This window comes from Struthio camelus, chromosome 12, assembly GCF_040807025.1.
Source record: "Struthio camelus isolate bStrCam1 chromosome 12, bStrCam1.hap1, whole genome shotgun sequence".
NCBI lineage: Eukaryota > Metazoa > Chordata > Aves > Struthioniformes > Struthionidae > Struthio > Struthio camelus.
In genome coordinates this window covers 15,867,977-15,882,374 of record NC_090953.1, presented here as the reverse complement: position 1 = coordinate 15,882,374, position 14,398 = coordinate 15,867,977, and the positions used below count along the sequence as shown (strand labels likewise).

Genomic DNA, 14,398 nt, shown 5'->3' with positions numbered 1-14,398 from the left:
TTGTGGTACGAGCTCTGTGCTGAGTATTGATTTCTCTGCTTAACTAATACAAATTTTTGAAAGTCAAGCAACAAAACATGTTGCAGTCCTGCCAACCTGGATTGCTGTGCCATATACCCTTACAGTAAAGAGCTGTAGCATTCTCTGATGAGACCTATAAAAACCAAACTGCTGTGCATGTGTAAGAAAAACATATTTTCCCGGCCATTGCTGATAAACGACCATGTGAGATGCGACAGTGGCATTCAGTTTGGAGAAATGAACGGTAATAAATGAGAGCACATTCAGGACACTGTAATGTCTGAGGTGCTTTCTTTTTACAGTTTGCTAAAACCAGAAGTATGGATGTATTAGAGTGAATGTTAATTAAATGCGAACATTCACAACACACTGTAATGTGCAAAATTGCTGAAGAGTTAAGACATAGTGGCTGAACTAAAACACAGCCATAAACTTGCTTTTAATCTTACTATCTTTTAAATTAACTTGTCTAAAAGGTGAAAGTATCACTCCTTTCAATAAAAAGGTGACTAGCAGGATGAAAATTTTTCAGGAACTAATTGGCTGGACTGGTCTGCGCTTTGAGTTACAGTAAGTCAACTGTATCATAGCATAGGAAAATCTATACAATCTGGCTTGGCTTTATTTCAGTATTTTGAGTCTGTTCCTCTCTAAGAGTTGTCCTGTGACTTTGAAAGCGTCACACTGATTGTGAAAGTTGTAGTTAAAATGAGCCATTTCTACCTGAACTGTAATTTGACCTTTTTTGTCTAGATTTGCTGTAGGCTGACACCTGGGCGGGGAAGGGGGGGGGGTGTAAATACATGGTCTTTTGCAGAAAACTTTGAGCTTTCCCTGATGACGTTCTGTGTTGGCTGCCATCTGGCTCCAAGCGAGCCATGGCATGTTTTAGCCATACAGCGCTGAACCCCCCCAAGTCCTGCCTCTGAGCAGGATTTACTAGGTCTGCCTCAGCAGTGTGCCTTTATTTTACGAACTGACTCATGTTTGGTGCAATCGTAGCATGCACAGGCGATTCTGCCTGCGGGCAAAAGACCACATTTAGCTCAGACATAGCTACTGTATACTATTAGTTGCGCCTAATCTTTTTAGATTGTCACTTTTGTGACAATTTACAGCTCAGGCGAGTCCAGAGGAACGAAAATTTATCTGTATCTCGAGGATTCTGCTTGGTAGTGGTAGCACTGATGCTTCAAGAGTCTCCCTTGGCTGTGCTTCATATCCTCTTTGCAGCGGTATCAATGACCACAGTGTCAGTGCGCAAGACAGACAGTCGCTCAGGCCTTGAATTCCAAAGCTCTTCAGCAAACTGCCTCCAGCTTTTTAAAAAAAGCCTTTAATTCTAGATCAATGCCCATTTTGGGAGATGCTAAAAGCTATCTGCTCCACAGCATGGCTCTTGACAGCTCTAACACTGGTGTATGCTTGAATAAAAGGAAAGCTTTGATCCAAAAGAATGTTCTTACAACAGGCTGTTGTAAGTGTCACCCGGACACCGGGTTAATATTAAACCTAAACATTAAAAAAGCAGACCTTGCTTTAGCGGTTTATAATTCCTTGTCTGTAAAATGGTAAAAGTGGTCCTACCAATCACTTATTTGCAAAAGACACTGCTCAGCTAGTTGCACATGTGTGGTTTGGGATTGAATCGTTCAATTTTCCTGGAAATAATATCCTAGTGCTGTTGTACTAAAGTAAATGTCAAAAATAGGGCCTTCCTCTTTCTATCATATTAGCACCAATGTTAAAAATCCCAAATGATCATCATCGGAGTAGTATTCAATTTCCAAACAGGCTGAAAGTGGCAGATTTGGCATAGAAGTAGGGATGTAATCAGCAAAGAGAAATCGCTCTATCTTATTTTGCCAGTCAGTAAGATAGATGTTTAATATGATAGCATGAGATAGATAGATTTTTTTTTTTTTCATTTTCATAGTAAGGGTACTGATTTATTTTCACAGCACTGAGTGAGGATTGAATGTACAACATTCATCACCATGATGCTTTCAAATGGCAAATCACTACACATTAAAAAAAAAACAGTGGTGGTGATAGTTATTCAAAAAGTTACTTCTGGGTTATGTTCAACGTCACTGTCATTTACTTATTCAGACACTTGTCTGTTCAGAAAGCAAGCCTTCAGCGTCTGTAGTACTGCTCTGAAATGGAAAATCAGTCAGGGTAGGATTATGGCAGATATCAACTCAATTTGTCTTGACTTTGTGACAATTTACTTTTAAAACATATGTATGATGTCCTTAATATGGTCTCCGAATTTATTTGACTGTAGCAACAAGGACAGAGTTTAGCTTTTACATATTTAGTGTACTGAAAACACCACATGAAAAACTGTGAAGGTACCTGAGGCTAAATCATTGTTTTTAAAAGACAGGACTGTTGCTATTAATATTGCCTATGCAAATTGCTCTTTAGGAAGTTGTAGGCACAAAGACAACAGAATTAAAACTCCGCTTTAACCAGTCACCCTTGTTCAGAAACAGTGAAAAAGCACATTCTTGGATATAATTCATTAGTCCTACTGAACATAGCCCAACATATACCTGACTATAAGAAATATCAGGGGCCAAAAACATACAGTTTTTACATAGCTATTAAGATCTCTAGGGAAAAAAAAAAAAAAAGTAAGTTATGCTTCTCAAACCAAACACAGCTTTTTTTTGTCCTTCGATTCCTTGGACACAATGCAGCTTGATGGAAAATGGAAAAAAAATAAAAATCCCCTTCATCTGTGGTTCAAAGTAACCCTCATCATTGTCTCCCAGTTTGGTGATAGTTCTTGCTGAATAGTGAGTGGGCACAATGCATATCATCACGAACTGCGTGCAAACCATTGGCTGGCTGCAGACGGTATTTTGAAAAATATTTGTTAGCAGTATGACAGCTTAAAAATCATACATAAAGCATCCATGGATGTTTCAGAAGATGACAGTTATGCTGTCATCTAGATGATAGTTATGCTGAAATGACATTTGCGCTTTCTTAATATAATTGTTTTGGCTAGGGGTTTTATTTTTCACTGCAACTGATTTACTAAGACAACTCGTTCTGCGGCAACAATGTTACCAATGCATATAATACCTGTGTGTGTGTGTGTGTGTGTGTGTGTGTGTGTGTGTGTGTGTGTGTACACGTCTTATACTGCAATGTGTGTGTGTGTGTGTGTGTGTGTGTGTGTGTGTGTGTGTGTGTGTGTACACGTCTTATACTGACACAGTGCAGTCTCTCCTTTAGTGGATGTGTACATAAACACTCTCTGCCAATAGGATTATGAAGAAAAAAGATGCCCCTTTTGTCTGGTATGCACGCAGTTCAAGTTTTATGCTTGGGTGAAGTCTAAGGCATTTAAAATGAAGAAACAGGAAAGCTAGCAGGGGCCTAGCAGGGGCCTGACGCTATGCTGCTTTTTAAATTATATTGCTATTAATGCTCATTTTATTCATGGAACAGCTTGTGCAACTTTTCAAATCCTTATTTTTACTGTTCACCTAAACTACTGTGCAGAGCCAGCCTTCCTTGCCCTTGTCTCAATTGGTTTGATGTGCCAAGGTCTCTAAAGGAAAGGCTACAGTTGTTCTGTACTGTAGGGCCAAATGTCAGCAACAGCAGTTTGGCATAGCTAGATTCACCGCGCCTAATTCCTTCTAACTAAAGCCAAAAGTAAAACAAAAAATGTTTGCCAAACCTCCACTCTATTTTTTCCCCAAGACAGGGAAGTTGTGAAGCTGTCTGTTCGGCTCATTGCAGACATTTTGCATGAGAACCAACAGAGAACCTATAATGTAGTGAGGAAAGAAGAGCAGCAGCCTGTATCCTTCCTACACTGCAATTAGTAAAGGCTTAGTTTCTTTATGCTACACGGATGGATACTGTACTAGTTATTATTTAGGAACTGGGAAGGATTTATTTCCTGACCGATAAATTAGCTGGACTATACAGAGGTTTGTTTTTTTGGTTTTTTTTTTTTTTTTTTTTTTCCCCAGCCTTCTCCACAGGATCTCAGTGCTGTGATGGAAGATGTCTGCAAGGTAAAATTCAAGTTATTACAGCTTTGAAGTTGGTATAAACCAGTGAATACGTTTGTCCACAGGGGTCTTGTTTCTGTTGAAAGAAAGCTGTAAGTGGACGGAGAAAAGACATCTGCTAAATGAGTTGGGAATGGTGTTGATGCTCCTAACGTCTGGTACAGCACGGACTAGAAAAGTAGTTAGCTTTCAGATAATGACATGACGGTAGAGTTCTCGTTATCAATTGTCATCCAGCTGTCATAGACTGAGTGGCAGTTACTAACCCCCTACAGCAAGAAATAGTTGAGAAAAGGACCACAGATTGTACTGCACATGTTAGGCATACATTTAATTAATGGAACCAGGGTCTAATTAAAACACATCCCTTGCATCTTGTTTATCTTGCCACGTGCTCATAATATTATAAAAGCCAAATGAGTAGAAGATGGTAAAATATTTATTTGGCCTGAGAGCTGTACGCAACTCAATACAGGAGAACTGAGCATCCAGACTATAACGAAGAATATTCCCACGGTGCTGTATTGTCACAATGGAACTTTCATATGAAAATTTTGAGGAACATGAAAATTTTGATTATGAAAAGCCAAAGGCTTGCTTTCATCTAGCTGAGGTTCTGGCTTTACAAGGATATGTAAATTGCTTTAGGAACTGCTGTTGAAAGTGTTTAAGATGAAACACCTTGTGCATAGACGTGAGAGTAAAACAAAATGAAGAATATACATGACTTTTCATACTCTGTTTGCAGATGACTGACAAGTCAAAGCAGACAGACAATGGTATTCAAATATCCCTGTGAGACCAGTTAGAATGGAAAACTGCACTTGAGCTAGTGCCAGTCCTGTATCTCTCCGATATCTTAAGTTAATGTACAACTTTTTGGATTCTTTTCCAGAATTTTGAAATAATTAATGTTTGCATTAAACCATGTGAAGTTAATGTAACTTTTGAACTCAAGACCAAAAGAACTTGTCAACTGTGTATATATAGATACAGTTTCTTCTGTCAGTGTGAAGTCCTTGAAATAAGCCTGGAAAACTGTTAAACATTCCTTACTGTGATGTGTATGGACACTTTATAAATTTCAGCTTGAGAGTTTTGCAGAATTAGAAACACAAAAACATTCTCTCTAACCATTTAAAGCTCTGTTAGAAGTAATTGTGCAGAAGTTAAGACACCAGTTATTAGACCACTCTTAGACCCTTTAAAATGAAAGCAAGTGGTTTCCTTTTAAAGTAAGAATGGATCTATTGATCAAAATTTTATGATGGTAATATTCTTATTTCATAAGTTAAAATAAGTACTAATCAAAAAGGGAAGACTGTTTTCATAGGGATGAAATTGTTTTATCTCAAGTCAATTTATAGTTATCATTATTCACTGTGCTGTTTTCTTTAACACATTCCCTTTTCCCGTTGCTCCCAGTTTAATTACCGCCAACTGTTTTTATTGATTATGGACAACTGATTATATACACATACATAAATATGAGGGCAGATGTAAATTTAATTACATTTCAGAGCAAGTTTCTGATTAGCAACAATAGTTATTTTGCCTAAGTGCTAATGATAGAGCCACAGCTGGGAGACTAGAGAGCATAATGAATGAGGTTTTTTTTTAGTTCTGTTTAATAAGACATCAAAGGATGATGAAAAGTTATGAGTCACTTTTCCTTAACTTTCATTCTCAGTGGCTACACGTCTGATAATATTGGTGTGCAAATACAGGCAGGTTAACATATGCACAGAAAGGAACACAGACCTCAGGCTGAAAATCATGATGAAAATCAGACTATTCGAGTTTGTGGTTTAAAAATCGTAAAGGATCGCTGCTTATACCTGGATAATTTTCTCTCCTGAAGTTGCAGTGAAAGCGTACATAAGAAAAAGCAAAATGTACTAATAATTCATCATTTTCTGCGTAAATCCATACTGTTAATCTTTTTCTGAGGGGAAAAATGACCTGTTCCTTACATATGAGAATTTTATACCAATTTTCTCACTTCTAGTGTATGAATCATTAATGAAGATCCTCAGTCTAAAATGGAAGCTGTCTGGGAAAGCATTCCTTAGAATGAATCTTGGGGGCAGGTTGCAAAAATTATGTTTTATGACAGCTTATTATATTGTAAGTGAGATATTGTACTTCAGAGATAAAAGCAATTGATTTCTAGCTTAACTGTCCAATTAAAACTTTTCTCATTTTTCATGAGTGGAAGCAAGGTAATTCTTAGCGATGGGAAAATTGAATTCCATCTCAAACATATTAAGTAAGTGATGGACAGGCCATTTTAACAAATGCTCACTGCATTCAAAAGAAATCTAGTATTGCTCACTGTTATGTAAAAATTGGCAGTTTCTGGAATGAAGAGACTCTTCCGCTTGGAATGTAATGCTCATTTTATATATATGACAGCAGTTCCCCTATGGACTGCAGCAGTATGAAAACACTAAATTGGATAAGAAAGATGCTAATAGTTTTCTTTGAAAACAGAAGGTATCTTTGCCTAAAATTACACCCATGAACTCTTGCCCTCCTTTGGAAGTCACAGAAGGTCCTCTTCTGACACATAACATTAATAAACGGTATATTTATCATAATATGAAGAGACCTTCTGTGTTTCAATTTTTTTGTGCACTACACCAGAATTCCAGAGCAGAAAAAAGTGGCTTTACTGTTGGTGAGGTCCAGATGCAAAACATACCTAATTTGAGATTTCTGAATGTTCTCTGCCTTCATTTGGTTTTGGGAGATTGTCAAAATTTTGACAAAGTGAAAAATGTGACATGTTCAGCGGCATGTTTTTTAAGTCTGAATTCTGAAAGGCACAATGAAAAACAGGTAGACAGGGAGAATAATGGTGTATTTCAGCCAGCTGAAACAGCCCATTCCTTTTGAACCCATATAGTGATGGACTCACTGCCAATGTCTTCCTAAACTCACCAGCACAGAACTTTTGTTGAAGGCTCTAGATACTTTTTACAGATGGCCTGCTAGAAGAAGAAGTCAGCATAGGTTCTGTAATGTGAAATCAGAGTGCTACATTTAAGAGCCTGTTACTCACAATTTGTTGTTTTTAATCTCCAAAGGAAACTCTGTGGGATATGTCATACTTTTCACAGTTATATTGCTTAGTAATTAACAGCTGCCAACTCTGAAAGTATCTATAACTGGCTAAAATATTTTCTGAATTTATCTTGTTTCAATAATTGTGATAGACACTCTGTTTTGGCTTGTACAACCCTGTTAGTGTCTGGAGTGCTCCTACAAATAATCGTGATACTCAGTATTCATACAGAACTGTAGGACCTATTCTTCATGGAAAGTGACAGTCTGGTAAATGCACTGAACTCGGTCAAGCTCCATTGATTTACAGCAGTGGTTGACACAGGACAACATCACGTACATGGATTTGAGTCAATAAATACTAAAATACCATCATGTTTGGAGACTGCCACTGGCAACCAATTATTTCAAACATTTAAAATATAAGAGAGATGTAAGTAAGCGCATCAAAATTATAGGTCACTCACTTTGAGACGTCTGAGTGTGTATAAATTTCTTTATCAAGGCATCAGTAGTTTGTGTGTAAAGGCTAAGAGCGTATCTCAGGGACTGTAGATCTGGGCTCTTTTCCAAGAAGTTCTTTTTCAGGCCACTTCCTCCAGCATGGAAGTATTGCTAAAAAGAAAACAAAGACAGGCATTCAGAGAGGTAAGTAAGTTACCTGACAGAGGTCTCAGTCAGACATACAATTTTGAGTGACGTTCCTACACAAACTTTTAAAAATAACACTGGCTGGTGTGGTTAAATTTATGGTTGTAGTGGTTGAGATATAACCATCATCATCTCCACTACAGAGCTCTTTTTTTTCCAAACGTGCAAATTTAAGATTTGCATGAGAAAACAATTACACAAAACTTTTTAATTTGCCCTTCCTTTTCTCACGTACTTATATCTCAAAGCCGTATAAATGTCGAGGGTCTTTTTAGATTGTGGAGATGGAAAGTGGATTTAATTACTCTTTAGCTAAAAAAAATCCCAAAACCCAAACTATGGCTTACAGCACAAGTAAAGAATATCTTCTTTCTGAGGGAAGGGCAAAATTTGTTGTAGTTTAGAAAGAGAAAAATCCTAAAATGCAAATTTTTGGATTAGTGTTGCATTATAATTTTCAGTGCCTGAAAATATAATTCTGCTTTGGGAAATGATTGATGAATAATAGCATGGAGGTTTCCAGGTTGGTAAGGGGCTACCCAGCATTTGTGCAGACAGCATACGTTCCACTAAGAATGCCAAATTATTTTAATCCCATGTGAGCAGTTAGCATTAATTTAAGATTTTCTAACTAACTAACTTAATCAGTCATCTTTCTTTTGTCATTACTGCATGCTTATGGGAAACTTGCATCTTTCCAAGTTAATTATTGTACTTTCCAAGGAAATCTGTATTATCGGAATTGTTTGAAAGTGTTCAAGCTTTCACCAAAGCTCTTAATCAACCTGTAAGGAAGCTCCAATATCTGTTCATGGTGTTTCATGTTATTGGGACAATTACTGCAATATTTTTTGGTTTTGTCTCCCCATGAAGTATGCTCTCTGCACACGCAGTATGCAGCAGCTGCACAGGACTAAAGGCGGCATGAAAGCAAGCAAATTTAAAGAAACAATGACACCTGGGCCTAATCTGCTTGAGTTTTGAGATTGCTTTCTTTTGCCAATAAATGATGGATTTTGCGTGCAGAAAACACAATGTGGGCATAAGAAATATATAGTATTTGCAAAAATCTGACTGCAAATTTGCAATCAAATATAGAAAAATAATGCCTACAGAGGGTTTTACTTGCCAGGATTCGGATTTTGATACCTAACAAACAACCTTGTTCTTGGCAGATGCCAAACTTCTTTAACATGGTTCACTTGATATTCAGTTGCTATTCGTGTTCCATTTTAAGAGGTTTCAAGGTTCACAGGTCATAAACCAGACTGGGAACTTGAAAGTCATGCCGACAAATGAAAGGTGCCGACCCAAGTACCTAATGTCAAGTATATGGAAATGAATGCTGTAGCCACTGCAGTCTCTCGGTCAAAACTTGACAAATGTAAGTAAGTCATATTGGATGGTATTTTCACTTTGCAGATTGCCTGCAAGCTTACTGCGCTTGCAAAGACAAAAATGGAAACCAGAAAAGATGATTATCAATGAACACTACCTTTGTTTTGAGATAATGAGATAACTGAGAAAACTAAGAGTAGAAACTGCTTTTCCTAAAAGGAAATCTATTTGCTAAGCTTCTTTGTACAATATACAAAGAATGATAATATGCTATGTTTAAGATGAGAGATTATTCCTTTATTTTATGCTCTCCCAAGCATAAATGCAAACATCATCTATTAAATCATAATTGTAAGTTGCTCAGTGAATTAATTTTTGGTAAGTTGCTCAGTGAATTAATTTTTGGTAATGAAAAGTAGGCTAATGAAAGTAAAGAGGCTGTGCAGGCATACAGATACCGCTCTCTTCAGAAATCCTTCCCTGAAGACAATCAGCTCCTTCATTTTTGAACGATATGCCATTGTTACCATTCTTGTAATCTTTTTTTTTTTTTGAGCAGCTTTTTTTGCTTTCAAACAAACTATATTTACTTAGTATTACCACAAAATTCTACATTTTGATCATTAAACTTATAAGCTGGATTCATGAAGCAACCTAACAGTCGTCTGTCTGCAAACGACTCTCCACTGCAAACAGGAGAGATGGCCATTGGGCGGTCTCTCTGATGCTTCTGCCTTGTTCTTTTGTGACACTATTTTGTTACACAAGACTTGATCATGAGTATGTCCTCTTACTGTATCTTCAGCTGTATGCTTAAGAGTAGCTGCCTCCTTACCCTAACTGATGTGCTGTCTCCACATCTGGAGACACTAGCAGATTTTGTGATTCTATAAACTGATTGCTTTGACGTTATTTACAAGAGGTAACAATCCAGCCCAGTGTGGAAAGGATAAGTATATAAAATAATATGCCTAGTGCTTTCTTTTAACTTTAGAAAGCCAATCTGCAAAGACTGTGTGAAAGTGGCTCTTTTTGTCTCCAACTTTCTATTACAAAGGGCTTTATTCATCTCCCTACTTTTGCATTTTATTAGGGGCATAACCCAATAACCATAAAAGGAGTGGTGGTGAAAACAAAGGCCTGGATATGTATCTAGTTTTCAGAACAATTCATCTGGCCTGTGGTCTGGTCCTTCCATCCTTTCAGAGAGGTCAGATCCTAGATGTACTTCATCAATTACCAGTAAATTGAATTTGTACTTCTACTAATACTGAGATCAGTAACACATAGGGTTGGATGAACTGTCTCTAAATGTTAGGGTCATCTTAAAAATCTATTTTAAAATCAATTGTAAAATCTGTGGTAAAACATTTATTGTAATACTAAGATCTTTCTAAAGTAGTTACCTTGTTCATGTTGGTAATGCACATAAATTCATTCATTTAGATGTGTTCTTAACAGCTGTCTGGCACAAATATGATTGGTTTCACCGAAAAAGGGCTAATATTCAGAATACTTAAGTTGTATCTTTGAATTAAATCCAATTATGTAGCGGTGCCAGTTAAATAAGCGGTGAATACGAACTGTAAAAAGTCAAAACATTTCAACTGAACAATGAATTTAAAATAGTGCACTCTCTACTGCATGGTAAAAAAAAATCTTTCGTTTGCAGCGCTGTGAAATACTTGTGTGCGCCATACATGTTTGTAGGAAAGTGCAGCTAGCAATAACTTTTCCGGCTCAGCCCTTCCTGTGTGGGGGACAGAAAGGCTGTGCGGCAACATAACAAGGATTTAGCCTGACAGATTCAGCTGCACTAACTCTTAAACTGCAAAGAAACCTTGCCCACCCACCCCTTTATTGGATGCTGTACATGTTTTGTCTGCAATTGGTTGAATAGTTTTTCTAGTTTTTGTTGCAAGCAGCACATTAGACATTTGCTTTCAAATCTCTATGAAGAGCTTAGGACCATACTGTTCTTGTCATGGATCTTTATGATTCTGTGGGACCTTTCTATATTAGAATCTGCTGTTCATGTCAGTCATGTATTCGATCATTCTAGCACAGAACAGGAAAACACTGCAAGCTGTACCTTAATAGTAGCTAACGCTACTTCCATTATTGCACACTGCCTCAAGGTCAGGCTTCTGGCTTCCTCTCGAATGACATGGTCCTGCAAAGCATGTTAAGAATGCAGTTGATGATTATAAAAGAGAGACTATTATGGCCTGTCCTTGGTTTAAAAAAAAAACAGCCCCCAAAACAGCTCCGAAATTCCCTATGTTTAACAGGGATTAATTCAACTTTAGGCTTCTTTTACAACAAGTTCTAACCTAGAGCAGTCCTGCTGTTGATTGTAGGGAAAAAGAAAAGGAACAGTGTTTAATACTCTGCATCTCTGTTGCTTGCTTTCTTTTACTAGGATATACTGTTTTTGTGTTCTGTCGGGAAGAAAAAGGTTAAATTTTAAGTTCAAATGAATAATAACAGATGATACTGAAATGATTCATTTCACTAATGAATCTGACAGTTAAACTAATGTTTGTTAATATCCCATGCTTAAAAGAAAAGACTCCGATTAGAACGTCAGTTAAATATAATCATAAAGTAACTGTAGTCCTGTGAACTTTTTTTTCTAAAAACAAACAGCATCCTGTTCTTTACTTAGGCAGCATTTTACCTCCTCTAGTAGACTGTTATTGTACATAGAAACACAAATCACGACGTTTCTGCCCAATTCTGAAATGCTAATGGTCAAATTGATCAGTGAACAACTGACATAAATAGCAAACTTCTAAGCTGTCTGTTACTGCCTTGGGAAATGTAGTGCTGATGAGTTTACTGTAGAGGTATACACTGTGTTTAAATACATATTATAACTAACTAATACGCAGAACAAATTTACAAGTACTCCTATTTCAAATTTTTGTTCAGAATTGGTACCAGAAAGGAACAAAAAGAAAGTATAATTATTTTTTTATGATGTTTAATGTTCATAAGGCCTAGCTGTGCAATATGGGAATGATATCTTCTTGACTCAGCTAGTGATCACTTTGTCACATAAGCAGAGTCTTTTATTGTTTGTTTTGTTTTGGACCAGACTATAAAACCATTACTCACCTATGAATAGCTACTGCCACATTCAGTCGTCTTATAGTAAATAAGCACAAGAAGGAGGCATGAGTTGTTTTGGCCTCACAGTCACTAATATTTAATCCGTTTTTTCATTAGAGCAGACCATTCACAGATTCATTTGGCTACATTACCTTGAGTTTTGACAGTTGTCCAAGATCTTTGGCTGCACTGAATATCATCTGGGGCCCCTGTAATCACATTGAAAATTCAGGAAACAGACTTACTACACAGCGTTTGCTTTTAATGTCAACATCTTCTTATTTTCTGCTAGGGCATGAGCTTAAGTCATTGTTTGCAAAGCTAAATGAAAGTTTCTAGTACACATGAAGCATATTTTAATTTAGTTGCTATGGCAAAGTAGTTGAAGGCCTGCAGCATGATTCCCTCATGTCCTGTATTTTGATACAAGTATTGCCTATTGTGAGGATAGCTGTTTCTTGTGCTCCTGTCTGCTGTCGCATTTTGTATTTAATGTTTTTAACCTAAGGCAGGGGCTATTTTTCTACAGAGTTAATACCCGCCTCAATGAGAAACTTGTCCAAAATCATGGCTCTTAGATGCTAAGCTAATATATTTACGATGGGAAGTGGAGCAGCCCTGAAGAACCTGCAGAAGCCTAGTGAAATCCTCAGTTGTGTAGCATGTGGCATAACAACCTGATCTTAAGCCAAAAATCATTATTTTTTTTTTTTTTAAAGAAACTGAAGTGTTGTGGAGGTCAACCAGCATTTTACAATAGCCACATCCTAGCAAGGTGCTAAAGGCCAAAGCCTACATCTTTGTGTTAAACATCTGCTGGGAATCCTACTGTAATTCTGAGTTAACACTATTACCACAGTTACCCCAGGAAACGTAATTACTAGTGGGTTTTGGCAGTTCAACAAGACATAGTTCTGCATGTCTGGATTTCACTTAAGGTGCTGACAAAGAATAATAAAATCAGTTCAACATATATAGCACAATATGAACAATTTGTCATCACTCATTCTTTTCCAAAAGGTTTCAATGCCTAGAACTCGTTTTGCTTCTGCATGGTTCTGCTGCAAAAGATATTTTGTTTTTCAAATGTACAACCTGCAGCTTAAGTTTTCATTATTTACTAGTGGCGAGAATTGTAACATAAATACAAAAATTAAAAAATAAACCCTGCTTATGACTGTCTGTGCCTTTCACCCTCAGAGAGAGGGTAGCGTTCAAGGCTACAAAAGGAAAACGTCTCTCACAGTATCCTACTATTTATGGATTTGGTTTAACTGTGTTCAATAGTAAACATCATAAGCAGTGAGATAAATGCAACTACTCTATCAATAGCTATAAACCTTTCACAATGCCTTCCAACTGCAACACTTTACATAGAGGCTACCACAAGTGTTGCCTAACAGCTACTGAGGTATATCATACATAATGTGATATTACAGGCAAACTGAAAGCCTAATTCAGTAATCTTTGTTTACCTGTCCATCATGTTCCTTAAGCATTACAGACGATATATTTAAGATGTCACCTCTTCTACTATATCAGTGTTAAGTAAAGCTTGGGGAAAAAATGTTGCAGACAATCTGTAGTCAGAGGCTAGTGTTTATTACGTACGTACGTGTGGAGAAGCAAGAGTATTTCAGTTTTATGAAGGTCTGGGGCAAAGTGTTGGTGGAAATCCGAGCTATCACCATCTAAAATGATCTTAAAGGTTCTTGAACGAGAAACACAGTCTCTGCCTTTAACCAGTAACTGGCCAATAAACAGAAGCCCTCTCACCTCTGGCCACTAACTAATCCAACTTCCATCCAGAAGACTCTTCATTCTGGGTGGGAGGGGAGAAGGGCTCCTTGCCTCTGCTTCTTCAAGACCACCCTCTCTGTCTTCTGCCTGAAATGGGGAAGTTTTGCATTCCAGATATTCACCCATAGCTTAAAAAAAAATATCAACTTACTCAACAAATGATTGGAATAAGCATTTGTAAAATGGGCTGTAATGTCAGTGTCACAGCTTATGGCTTGGGGTGGTTCTTAGCATCAGTATGGACAACAGAAATCTGCTTGCCGATGCAGGAAGATTAACTGAAATCTGTATTCAGTTGACATTCAAATATTATTTTCACTATGGTGAAAGATTAAAGCTTTTTATTATTTATATTATTTATTATT

At 37.1% G+C, this 14,398-nt stretch overlaps 1 protein-coding gene across 1 annotated transcript in view; it reads right to left on the bottom strand.

The window, feature by feature from the left end:
• Window positions 1-14,398, bottom strand: part of UNC13C (unc-13 homolog C) — a 201,073-nt gene that overhangs the window by 14,363 nt on the left and 172,312 nt on the right. The window contains exons 26-28 of the mRNA XM_068958236.1: window positions 12,386-12,442; window positions 11,212-11,292; window positions 7,598-7,745 (exon numbers count right to left, since the gene is read on the bottom strand). Coding sequence (XP_068814337.1) covers window positions 7,598-7,745; window positions 11,212-11,292; window positions 12,386-12,442 — 286 coding nt within the window. The remainder of the gene's footprint in view (window positions 1-7,597; window positions 7,746-11,211; window positions 11,293-12,385; window positions 12,443-14,398) is intronic.